The 11,456-nt window shown below is 45.4% G+C and overlaps 2 protein-coding genes across 3 annotated transcripts; one reads left to right on the top strand and one right to left on the bottom strand.

Annotated features, from left to right (window-relative positions):
* The first annotated feature begins 5 nt into the window (after positions 1-5).
* LOC119322535 (homeobox protein knotted-1-like 2) lies at positions 6-6,108 on the top strand. Of its 2 annotated transcripts, XM_037596019.1 has the most exons (6): positions 140-272; positions 1,094-1,214; positions 4,867-5,057; positions 5,158-5,289; positions 5,371-5,507; positions 5,608-6,108. In XM_037596019.1, exons 1-6 carry the CDS (start codon positions 270-272, stop codon positions 5,609-5,611), a joined length of 588 nt encoding a protein of 195 aa, XP_037451916.1. In that variant the 5' UTR covers positions 140-269; the 3' UTR covers positions 5,612-6,108. The 2 variants fall into 2 exon arrangements, with proteins under 2 accessions (XP_037451914.1, XP_037451916.1); XM_037596017.1 differs by lacking the exon at positions 5,608-6,108 and having other exon boundaries at positions 6-272; positions 5,371-5,511.
* Positions 6,109-7,417: 1,309 nt separating this feature from the next.
* Positions 7,418-8,915, bottom strand: LOC119325645. The gene is made up of 2 exons (XM_037599370.1): positions 8,729-8,915; positions 7,418-7,927 (listed from the first exon to the last, which is right to left on the bottom strand). The coding sequence occupies exon 2, from the start codon at positions 7,887-7,889 to the stop codon at positions 7,479-7,481; it is 411 nt and encodes a 136-aa protein (XP_037455267.1). The 5' UTR covers positions 7,890-7,927; positions 8,729-8,915; the 3' UTR covers positions 7,418-7,478.
* Between the last annotated feature and the right edge of the window lie 2,541 nt (positions 8,916-11,456).

The following is an 11,456-nucleotide window of genomic DNA, read 5'->3' as shown; positions in this document are numbered from 1 at the left end:
TCGCGATGGACGCGGCGGCGGCCGCTGCCTCGTCGCCAAACCCTAGCTTCTCTCCCGGCGGCGGCGGCGGGGAGAGGGAGAAGGCGGCCATCGCGGCGCACCCGCTGTACGAGCGGCTCCTGGAGGCCCACGTCGCCTGCCTCCGCGTCGCCACCCCCGTCGACCAGCTCCCCCGCATCGACGCGCAGATCGCGGCCCGCCCGCCCCCCCTCGCCGCCGCCGCCGCCGCCGCGGGCGGGCCCTCCGGAGGCGAGGAGCTCGACCTCTTCATGGTATCTATGGCTTTCACGCCCCTGCCTATTTTTTCCTGCGTTGCCACTGGGTGCCGTACATGTATTCTGTATATGTTTCGTGTGAACAATTGGAATTCGGAATAGGGAGAAATTGGGATAAAATTTGCATAGGTTTTGATTAGGGCCAGTGATGGATTTCTGATGTGCTCCTTATGGTGAATTGGAGGGTCGATCTGACTAGTGGTTGCTGGTTATTGTAACAACGCTGCTGCAATAGCCTTATCAATTTGTTTGTATGAATGAGAAATGAAACCAAAGCAGATACAGTATATATCCTACGCTGAGGTTCATCCATATAGTGGCACCATACTTGTTGAAGTACTCCCTCCATTCCTAAATATAAGTCTTTCTAGAGATCTCAATATGAACTACATATGGATGTATATAGATATATTTTGGAGTGTAGATTCACTCATTTTGCTCCGTATGTAGTCCATATTGGAATCTCTAAAAAAACCTATATTTAGGAATAGAGGGAGTAGTATAGATACGCCATGGGTCATTGGCGGGCCTTTTTGTGGTATTAACAGCTTATTTGTCAGACCTGAAATGTCATACTAGTAGACCTGCTCGCCTGTATGAATTGCCCATTTCTGTCTTTACTTCAATCTTATTTAGTAGTGCCCTTACGTCTACTGATCATCTAAAATGCTTTTATGTCGCATGACTAGAATTTCCTTCACTTTTCTGAAACTTGTATATCTTCTAAGAAATGAATATGTTGCTTACATCTAGCACAATATTCTTTTTCTGTGTACAATCCTTCTTATGGGTTCTAATTATTCTTCATTGGATTGCAGACACATTATGTATTGCTTCTCTGTTCATTTAAAGAACAACTCCAGCAGCATGTGCGTGTTCATGCAATGGAAGCAGTGATGGGTTGTTGGGAGCTTGAACAATCCTTACAAAGTCTAACAGGTAAATGAAAGCTTTTATCTGTGTATATTGCTTGAGCAGAGTGGCAAGTATATAGTATGTAGTTATTTATAATGTGGAAACCAAAAAGGGTGGTAGTTGAAATGAAAAATGAAAGAAAAATGGATATCAGGCGGATAACATAATTAAATATTTTAAAAGGTTTCCCACTGTGTAAACTTCGAGCGATAGGATTAACTGATTTAAGAAATTTCCAACTATCATAGGCCTACCTTTAATGCTTATGAGCTTCCGTTGTATGTTATTATACTTATATTCCATACGATCCAAGAAAGGACCGGGTCCCACTATCGTACCAATAACGGTGCAGAGATCCAGTGCAGAAACAGAAAACAAAAGCAGTTCAGCTACCACCCTAACACTAGAAGCACTAGAGGTTCGATCTAGATTTACAGCCAGAGAGGCATACAGTACCAAGGGCTGCAAAAGCGGCACTCCAGCCAACACCACGTACCAAAGATGCCTAACACCTAAGCCAACCAGCAACTTTTAGGATCACAAACAGCAAAGCGAGCATCCATCAAAACACTCTCGGTCATCAAGTGCACCATGAGAAGGATCAACAGTTGGACCATCTCCTTCACCAGGCCCAGGATGAGTAATATGCAGGGTTTCACCTCCAGCTTCATGTGCACCATCATCATGCGGGGCAGGCGCTTTAAGTTGCAGTGCCACTGCCCTCATTTCTAGGGCTGCTCGGTCATCGGCATTTTGAAGACCTGCCCAATACAACAGGAAACAGCACAACTGCGCGAGTAGCAAATTATTTCTGCAGGTGATCTAATTAATTTATTTTATTGTAAAACAAGCTCTGTATCTAAGCTGCACATATCCCAGCATAATGCTGCAAGGCCAACAATCTGCATCTTCTGATTGGCAGGAAGATTTCTGGGTATCCACCAAAAATACGTAGAGAAACACCAGGCCTGCCCCTACACCAATCCATTGCTCCAAACACCACATGTATTTAGCAGCAGGCCAGCCAAAGTACAAGCGGTGAATGCTCTCATGTTGAGGACAAAAGCCACTCAGAGGGTCCCCTGCCCATGGCCTTTTTACCATGCTGTCCTTGGTTGCTATGGGATTATGCCAAATCAGCCAGAACCAAGTTTTCATCTTTTCTGGAGTTTTGGCTTTTCAAAGATGCTTAAAGGATCAATCAGGACCATAATCTGATATGTGCGTATAGACAGTGAACCTGCCAAGCTTGGCCCTAGGGATGCAAGTGGACGGCGTCCGCATGTCCGTGACCATCCGCGAACAGAAAGTTTACACTAACATGGTTATTAAAGTAATGAAGATTAGTGCAATTTTTGCTCCGCGGACGGTCGTGGACATGCAGACACCATCCGCTTGCATCCATGTCCAGCAGGGTACAGCTGCGTTTTTGTTCAGAGCCACCCTGAGCTCAGTTCGTAGTACTGCAGCCTGTTCTTGCAAATCTGCCTCCAACCATCTCCTAATGTTACATTGCCACCCTCTATCTGCCCTTTGCCTGAAACTGCACCCAAGATCACTACTGATCGCAAACAGGTCAGTATTGTTTTGGCTCAGAAGCCTGGAGCTGCACCAAGTATATCTTCCCAGAAGCCAGTCTGCCTTCCATTTCCTATTTTCATAACTCCGCTGAGCAGATACCAAGATATGACGTTTACCAAATCAGCCCAACTTGCTGTATCAGCAGCACTTCGAGCAACCTGTCAAATCCTAGATTGTATTTTTTTAATTCTTTCTCACAATTACCTGCCACATCCCTTCACTTTTCGCTAAATTCCACCTCCACCTGTACAACAGGCCGATATTGATTTTCTCCAAGTCATGAATGCCCAGGCCAACTTTGTTCTTGGGTCTACATATGATAGGCCACCTAACGATATGATATTTCCTTTTGGTGCCACCACCCTGGCAGAAAAACTTCCTAATTGTTCTGTTCATATCATCAATATTTGTCTTCGGCAGCCTTTACATTGACATATGGTAAATGAGGTTACTGGACACACTAGATTTAATCAAAGTTACTCTACCCCCATGGATAGAGTTCCTCCCTTCCATCCATCAAGTCTGCTTGAGTTTTTCCTCAATGGCGCCCACTCGGCCACATGCCCACAAGTAATCTGCTACTACACACTGGTACTCTCAGGTACTCAATATGATACTCCCTTTTGGGAGTTGAACATATCAGCATACATCAGCCCCTTATCATCATCATCATCACTTCACTTTTCTGAAAGTTCATTTTCAAACCATTTGTTGAAACATGTAAAGCAGCAGCTTCAAATTCCAGGCACCTCCCAGCTTATCTTGCATGAGCAAGATGGTATCATCAGCATGCTGCAATATTGCTATGCCATGATTCATCCGATGTGGGGGAGTCTCGATGTGGGGTACTAGCCCAACAAATAAATCATTTTCCTGTGCCAACTGAACTTCATGCAGACAACTTGCAGCAAAGTTAAAGAGAAAAGGACACCCTCCCCCCCTCCTTGCCTCACCTCTTTACAACTGCCAAAATAACATTAAGTTTGGCACTCTTAAGTACTCCCTCTGTCCGGAAATACTTGTCGGAGAAATGGGTAAAAATGGATGTATCTAGAACTAAAACACGTCTAGATACATCCATTTCTCCGACAAGTATTTCCGGGCGGAGGGAGTACCATTCATGACCACAGATCTGACCATATGTTATTATACTTATGCCCTGCATTTCAAATTATAAAACGCCTTGGAATTTGCAGAGGGAATTACTAGTGAATTGGCCCTTATAAGTAAGGAGAAGGAAAGTTTGATAAATGAGGAAACAACAAAAACATCGGTAAATTAACATGCACGTCTTATTATTGTAAGAATAGGCAGGAAAAATCTTTGTCCTTGCAATATGATATAAAGGCTTTGTCCTTACGATACAATATAAAGGGAGTATCTTCTTAGGTATACTAGCTAGTGCACATGTGGAAGCCACATTACTTAATCTACTGAAGTTATTTATGAAATCAAGACCCATTCATGAAATAGATATCAACAGTTAGTCTGGATTTGTTTAACATGCATTAAGTATTGAGCATATTTGGGTGGGAACTTTTAATCTGTTGTGATGAATGAATGATTAGGATGCTCTGGTCTGCCTGCCAAAGTCTTCTCTCTTATGCTTGTACGTTTTCCGGTTTTCCGTTTTGTGTGCTTTTGTAGGTCACAGATGCCATAATTTTACGGTCATGTTCGAGGCTTCAGCAACAATTTTTATGAATCACAGCTTTAGTTACAGGGTAGAATATGTACAGGAATTCACTTTGCATACCTTAATTTTTCACTTTGGAACTTAATCTGCACATTTCTTTAGATGTTTTAGTCTTCAGATGTTTATATGTTTACATTTACTCCCTCCGTTCCTAAATATTTGTCTTTCTAGATATTTCAACAAGTGACTACATACGGTGCAAAATGAGTGAATCTACACTCTAAAATGTGTCTATATACATCCGTATGTGGTAGTCCATTTGAAATCTCTAAAAAGACAAATGTTTAGGAACGGAGGGAGTAGAACACATGTTTTTTGAGGATAACCTAAAGAAGTGTTGATTATCATAAATAGAATAAATGGAAAACTGAGTTGTGCTTCTGTGGATTTATCCTGCAGGGGCATCTCCTGGTGAAGGCACTGGGGCGACTATGTCCGATGATGAAGATAACCAAGTGGATAGTGAGACCAACATGTTTGATGGAAACGATGGGTCAGATGGTATGGGCTTTGGTCCCCTGATATTGACCGAGGGTGAACGGTCTTTGATTGAACGTGTTCGGCATGAGCTGAAGAGTGAGCTTAAACAGGTAATAATAACATTGCAGCCTAAAAAGTGCTTCATTGCATCATTCATGGCTGAAGAGTGACCAACATGTTTAACGACTAACAAAAACTTCCTACCTCTAGGGGTACAAAGAAAAGCTGGTTGATATCAGGGAGGAGATCATGCGCAAGAGGAGAGCTGGTAAACTTCCCGGGGATACTGCAGCTACATTGAAAGCCTGGTGGCAAGCTCATTCCAAGTGGCCGTACCCTACCGTACGTGATACTACCATTTCCAAGCTTCATCTTGCTATTAGTTTCTGTCCATGACGAACAATTCCTGCCTGACCCATCCAGGAAGACGACAAGGCTCGCCTGGTGCAGGAGACGGGGTTACAACTGAAGCAGATCAACAATTGGTTCATCAACCAACGCAAAAGGAACTGGCACAGCAGCAACACAGCTTCCTCTAGCGAAAAGACCAAGAAGAAAAGGTAGCATACAGGAAAAGCCATATTTTTCCTTTTACTTGACAACCTTGCACATTCTTGTTTATGGCCTCCTTTTATGCATGTAAAAAAAGAAACGTTACAGGTAATGACGGCACGGAGCAATCGTGGTAGACTGGGCCCCGGAAGAAACAAACTAGATGTAAACTATACTTTTATCATGAAGATGCTGCAGTACATCCTCTCCCTCTCTCTCTTCTCTCTCTGGTGGGGCAACTAGATACGAAGACAACGTGTTCACAAGCAAGTTCAAGGAGGCAGTCATTGGCAAAGAAGTCATCCATAGTTGACCAAAAGTGGTAGTGACAACGGACGTACAGTGTGAGTGTTTTGCTAATGTAATTTGTATAAGCCCGTGTTGTATAACCGAGGAACGGAAGGGAGCATTGTGTTGGTGTATGTACTTGTATATTCGATTCATCTTGTAACATTATGTTAGACAAACACGGATTGGGTGTTCTGTGGGTGTGACATACGGTGTGGCACGGTCTGAAACGAAACCTTTCTGTTTAAGCTGTACTGGAAGGCTAAGTTATGTGTAGTACAGTAGTATTTGTAAGCTCATATACGGATGATCACTTGCATATTTACCTGTGAATGTGGTGGCTCTGCAGGGTGCTAGGTTCATCCGTTCTGCCTAGGTATTATACGTGTAAATAAGAGTCATATATGTAGTTTTGTAGATCGAGTTGTCTTGTGTTGATTAACCAACTGAGTATGTAACCAGTGGTTGAAACAATCTATGCGTGTGTTTGGATTGTCAAACGGAACTCTTTCCTGTGTTCTGGGAGGCAGCAGATACGGCCAGACAAGCTAATACTGCAATGGTGTGATGTGACGTTCACAATATGTCGCACATAATGAAAGATCAGTAGCTCAATGTTAACTCATTATACACAGAAACTACCTAGAAGAAGAAGACAGCCTCCATTCCTGTCTGGGAAAACCAATGCCACTGCTTCGACCACTATCCTACCGACTAAATCACAAGCTTCATGTCGACCCTGCCCTGATGGTCGCAAAAGTAGAATCGTCGGGTGCCTCACTGTGTATTATCTTAGATAATAGATACACGCAATACGGCAATAGTGACAAATTTCATTGAAGTAACCATCTACTGTCATGAAAGCAAATTTCATTGAAGAAACCATCTACTATCATGAAAACAGAGGCTAAAATACCTAAGCTCATAATCTTGTTGAGTTTGTTTTTTCTCTTGAACCTAGTCGGTACGCGTGGACTTTTAGAGCCCCCCGGGTACACACATTGTCCCTTTTTACTCATTGAGGCTTAATAAAGTGTGTGTTGGCCTAAGAAAAAAAGAGCTAAACCTCTCTATTCATTAGGCCTTCCACAGCGTAGCCGGTGCCAAATACATCAAAAGGCAGCCACCTCATCACCGGTGCCCAAAATTGCTTTTCAGGCATCGACCTCACTGCGTAGGGCTTCGGCAGAAAAAAGATTCTGGAACCCATATGATAAACAAGTACACCACGCTGCTGTGTATTGAGCAAAGAGAGAGAAGACATTTGCTGTTCAAAGTTGAGAGTTAATAGTATTTTATTTGCTAGAGGAATTGGGCATCGGTGCTCCTACTTGCTCCGATGCCATGAAAATTTTGTTGGGGCACCGGCCTCACAACGTGAGGGCACCGGCTATCGAAGCCAGAAGTCAATTTGGCACCTCTTTTGGCCTACATAGTGGAAGGCCTTAGAACCCTCCTTTTTTTTTTGAGAAACATTCATTAGAACCCCCAAGTAACATCATTCTTCGGTCTAACCTAAGAAACATGATTTGAAAAAGAAAATGCATGCCGTTATAAAACAGACAGAAGCATCACGACGTTTACAGCCAAGCACATATTTCAAACATTATACTCATGAAAAAACAAAAGTACTAACATTATTCATACTATTTTTTATTCATAAACACACACACATCACACACGACCACACATCACCACACGGATACGCCAACACCCCGACCGAGACGAACTGCGTCGTACGAACGGCACCACGGCGAAGCGAATCCACCGTACGCCCCAACGTTCACAACGGCCGCCCTCCCGGCGAACCAGCGCGTATCGGCACGGCGCGGCGCCCTGCTCGCCGCCGGGGACCAGTTCGCGTCGTCGGTCTGCACGCCGTGCCTGCTCCTCATCAGGCGGATCAGCGCGTCGGCGGCACCCTCCTCCGCGGCGCACACGTCGCGGGCCACGGCTCCGGCCACCCGCAGCACGGTCCTGCACCAAGGGTGGCACCGCAGGGGGACCGTGGTCTGCACGGTGGCCAGGTACCCGTCCGACAGCCACTGCGTGGCGTACGCCGGCGGCGAGCCGCCGACCTGCCGGAGGACCTCGGCCAGCATGAGGCGGCGCGGGATCCGGACCACGACGCCTGCTTGCCCTACACATTAAACCGGTCGGCTACTCGTCAAACAAACTAATACCATAATATTATAAACTGCGAAATGCAAGCAGACATTCTCTGTCGCACAGCGCACTGTATATGTACATACGGACGAACGGCGCAGACTAGAATGACGTATCAATTTTCGCACGAGAGTCCATCGATGACGTCATGACGACGCACAAAACCTCGCAGATCACCGGTGACGACGAACTAAAGGCTACGCAGACCTACGGGTGTACGCGACACGACCTACTGCTTTACTCTCTCGCGCAAGCTGAGGAGTCCACGCAGAGTGCCAGGTTACTTATACAGATGGACCGAACCGACATACGAGTGGACAAATGGCAGCAGATAGCACACATGGACCCACGTATCATTATGCAGCTTCGCCCGGCCGCGTGCAAGCGACACGCAATTGGCAAACGTGTAAACTTCTGACCGACCCTACGACAGAATGGCCGGTTCGCCACGGCGAGGAACCCGCAGCCAGAAGTAAAAAAAAATATTACGCATCGCCGACCATTCATCAAAGTACTTCCTCCTTTCTTTTCACTTTGCATATAAGATTTGATCAAAGTCAAATTTTATAAAGTTTGATCAATTTTATTAAAAAATATATTAACATATATAATATTAAAGCTATATGGTATGAAAACTAATTTCATGATGCATCTAACAATATTAATTTCATATTGTGAATCTTGATATTTTTTATGTAAACTTAGTCAAAGTTGACAAAGTTTGACTTTAACCAAATCTTATGTGCAAATTAAAAAAATGGAGGGAGTAGCTCACCAAGCGTCCAAGCCCCGAAAGTGCGGTATTAGCACGTCCCCGTGTCGTCCCCCGCATCGGGCGACTTGGGCGGCTCTCCCAAACCTAGCCGCCAGGCGCATCTCATCTCCCTCCCTCGCCTTCGTCGCTGCTGGAGGAAGCCGTCTGGCTTTGCACCGGCGGCCGATGGCGATGAAGGAGACCCTGCTATCCCCTCTCATCGCATCGGGTGGCGCGGGACATCCAATCGCGCGGAGGCGCGACACAGGATCTGGGCCACGGTGGCACCGCGACGCCCCAGCACGTGGCGGCGGTGTGGTGCTGGATGGTGGTGGCGGTGCTGTGGAGGCGTCGTGGAGGTTTTGGATGGCGTGGTGGTAGCCGCCCCAACGGCTGGCGTCGTCTGATCTGACCGGTCTTCCCTCCTTGTGCGCCTCCGTATCTGGGTCACGGCTTGCCGGTCCTCGATGCAGTTTGAGCTGAGGATGGAGATTCATAGATCGGTTGGCGGTGAGGTGGGGAGATGTGACTGCCGGTGAAAACCAGACCGTCCTTGACGACGATGATGGCGGGTCTTGAGGCGTCGCTACCTTGATGAAGGCATCATTGGCGCAGCTCTTGTCTTCCTCCTCGAGTTGCTTTGGGGGAAACCCTAAATCTGGGCCTCCCGGATCGGACGATGGCGACGGTACGTCGTCGTTCTACCTCTTGTGGTCATCGTTTTGGAGCAGCTACTGGCTACATGTGCGGTCTGGCGATCTGTGCACAAGAAGTTGGATGGAGTTCTTCGAACAGGTCTGTGTGAAAACCTGCTCTTGGCTAGATGCCATCCAACTCTGAAGATGGATTTGTGGTAGGTGGCGGCGGCGGCCTCTGAGTGTGCGCCGGACCGGTGGGTGCCCCATACCCGGCAGGCGTCCTGGTTGGGACTCAAGTCTTAGATGGCAGGTTTGGCTGCAAGGTCTGTTTGGTATTAGGCCCAGACTATCAACATCCCTTCATCAACTAGATAGGAGTAGCGACAGATGTTTCCTAGATGGTGGCTTCAGTCTTACTGTTGTTTTACTTTGTAAGGTCTTTTGTGCATAATTAATAAAGTGACTGTATGCATCGTCCAGATGCAAAGGCCGGGGGTCTTCCTCCTTTTTCAAAAAAAAATATCCACTCATCACGTCCTGCGGCTCCATCTCCACTCTTTACACGGAGTTGCTCGGCTGACTGCGGGAGAGGATTTACAACACGCAGATCTCACGGCATGCAGTCCATCATGCGTGTTTTTATTTTTGGCTTTCAAGTTTTATATCTTTTGAACGAAAAGTTTAAATGAAGTCTTATGTTTATATTCGTGTTTCTCGTGACAAAGGCTTTGAAGTAAGATCAATTTTAAATATATTTTGATGAATTTTAAAAATAAATGTTAAGTTTCAACTCTTGAAACTGAGTGCGTGCACAGAATAAAACTACATTTTTTTGCCTTTGACCAACAAAAAAATTATCTTAAAAAAAATTAAAACTTGATAAAAGTAAGTGAGAAATTCGCAAGTATTGGATAACAAATCGTAAGTTTTAGTGGCCGAAACTTAAACTTACTATGCCCTCATGCGGGATAGAACTACTTTGCAAATCACGAGGAAAATGACCGGGCAGGACTTGGTAGGTGCATACCTCGGCATCTGCGTGCCCTTGCGAATTTGCCAGCCGACCATGCTCCCTTCACCACCTTTCTTGGTGTCCTATCTATTGCGTGTGCTTTCTCTCATGTCAAGGGATTTTCGTCGGGTCATAAAAGCAGCCGGTACGTAGATTCGTAGTTGAAAGAGCGCCACGTCAAGTCAAAGAAGAATATAGAATGCCAAAGACACATTCACAACCTCCACTCCAAGAAAAAACTTAGGTTCCCCTACCTCCCCTTGGTCCGTCTCGTCTCCGATGGACCTAGGGCCATGGAGGCACTATGGACCCCAACCCTTGCCGGTTGGAGCGATCTTGCTCTGCTTTTAGTTGTTTTTGTTAGTTCATTTAGGGTTTGGGTCCTGCTCACGAAAACGAGGTGGTGGCGGCTCCCTAAAGAAGGAACAAGGTTCTCCCGGCTTAGAACTCATTCTGGTGATGCATTTAGCGTTGTCAGAGAACGTGTGGAGGTGTGTTTCCGATGGATCTTGCGAGATTCGGTCGGTGCTAGTCTTTGGTGGATCCATTTGGATCTAATTTTTGTTCGTCTTCGTTCGTGTGTCTATAGGTTAGATCCTTTCAATTTGATCTATACGTCTTTTCATCATAATAGTTGCTGTCCTCGTGCGCTGGTCCTCTGAGGTCTTAGCATGACTACTTCCTGACTCTCTACTATATCAAATTTGACCGGGATTCGGTGAGGGAGAGGTGATGACTGTTGCGCACCTTTGACTCACTCCAGTGCTGGTAGTTGTCGCTAGATGGTCTACGGACATGAATGCGATTTTTAATTATTTCTGTATTCTTTGTACTCCCATGTCATGATGAATATATCAAAAGTTTTCTCGTGAAAATAATATATTATAGAACACAAGTAAAAAAGGAGAAATAATATACTCAGGCTCTGGCCTGTAAGGGTGAAGGAAATATGCCCTAGAGGCAATAATAAAGTTATCATTTATTTACTTATATCATGATAAATGTTTATTATTCATGCTAGAATTGCATTAACCGGAAACTTAGTGCATGTGTGAATACACAGACAAAAACATTGTGTCCCTAGTATGCCTCTACTAGA

The sequence above is a fragment of the Triticum dicoccoides genome, chromosome 6B (assembly GCF_002162155.2).
Source record: "Triticum dicoccoides isolate Atlit2015 ecotype Zavitan chromosome 6B, WEW_v2.0, whole genome shotgun sequence".
NCBI lineage: Eukaryota > Viridiplantae > Streptophyta > Magnoliopsida > Poales > Poaceae > Triticum > Triticum dicoccoides.
Note: the sequence above shows the minus strand (reverse complement) of the source record. Positions and strands in the feature narration are given on the sequence as shown.

Excerpts from the sequence above, each read along its gene's own strand:
- LOC119322535 (XM_037596017.1), top strand. The coding sequence starts at position 6 with ATGGACGCGGCGGCGGCCGCTGCCTCGTCGCCAAACCCTAGCTTCTCT. Across the intron at positions 1,215-4,866 it reads ATCCTTACAAAGTCTAACAG|GGGCATCTCCTGGTGAAGGC; the intron begins GTAAATGAAAGC and ends TTTATCCTGCAG. Across the intron at positions 5,290-5,370 it reads CCAAGTGGCCGTACCCTACC|GAAGACGACAAGGCTCGCCT; the intron begins GTACGTGATACT and ends TGACCCATCCAG.
- LOC119325645 (XM_037599370.1), bottom strand. The coding sequence starts at position 7,889 with ATGCTGGCCGAGGTCCTCCGGCAGGTCGGCGGCTCGCCGCCGGCGTAC.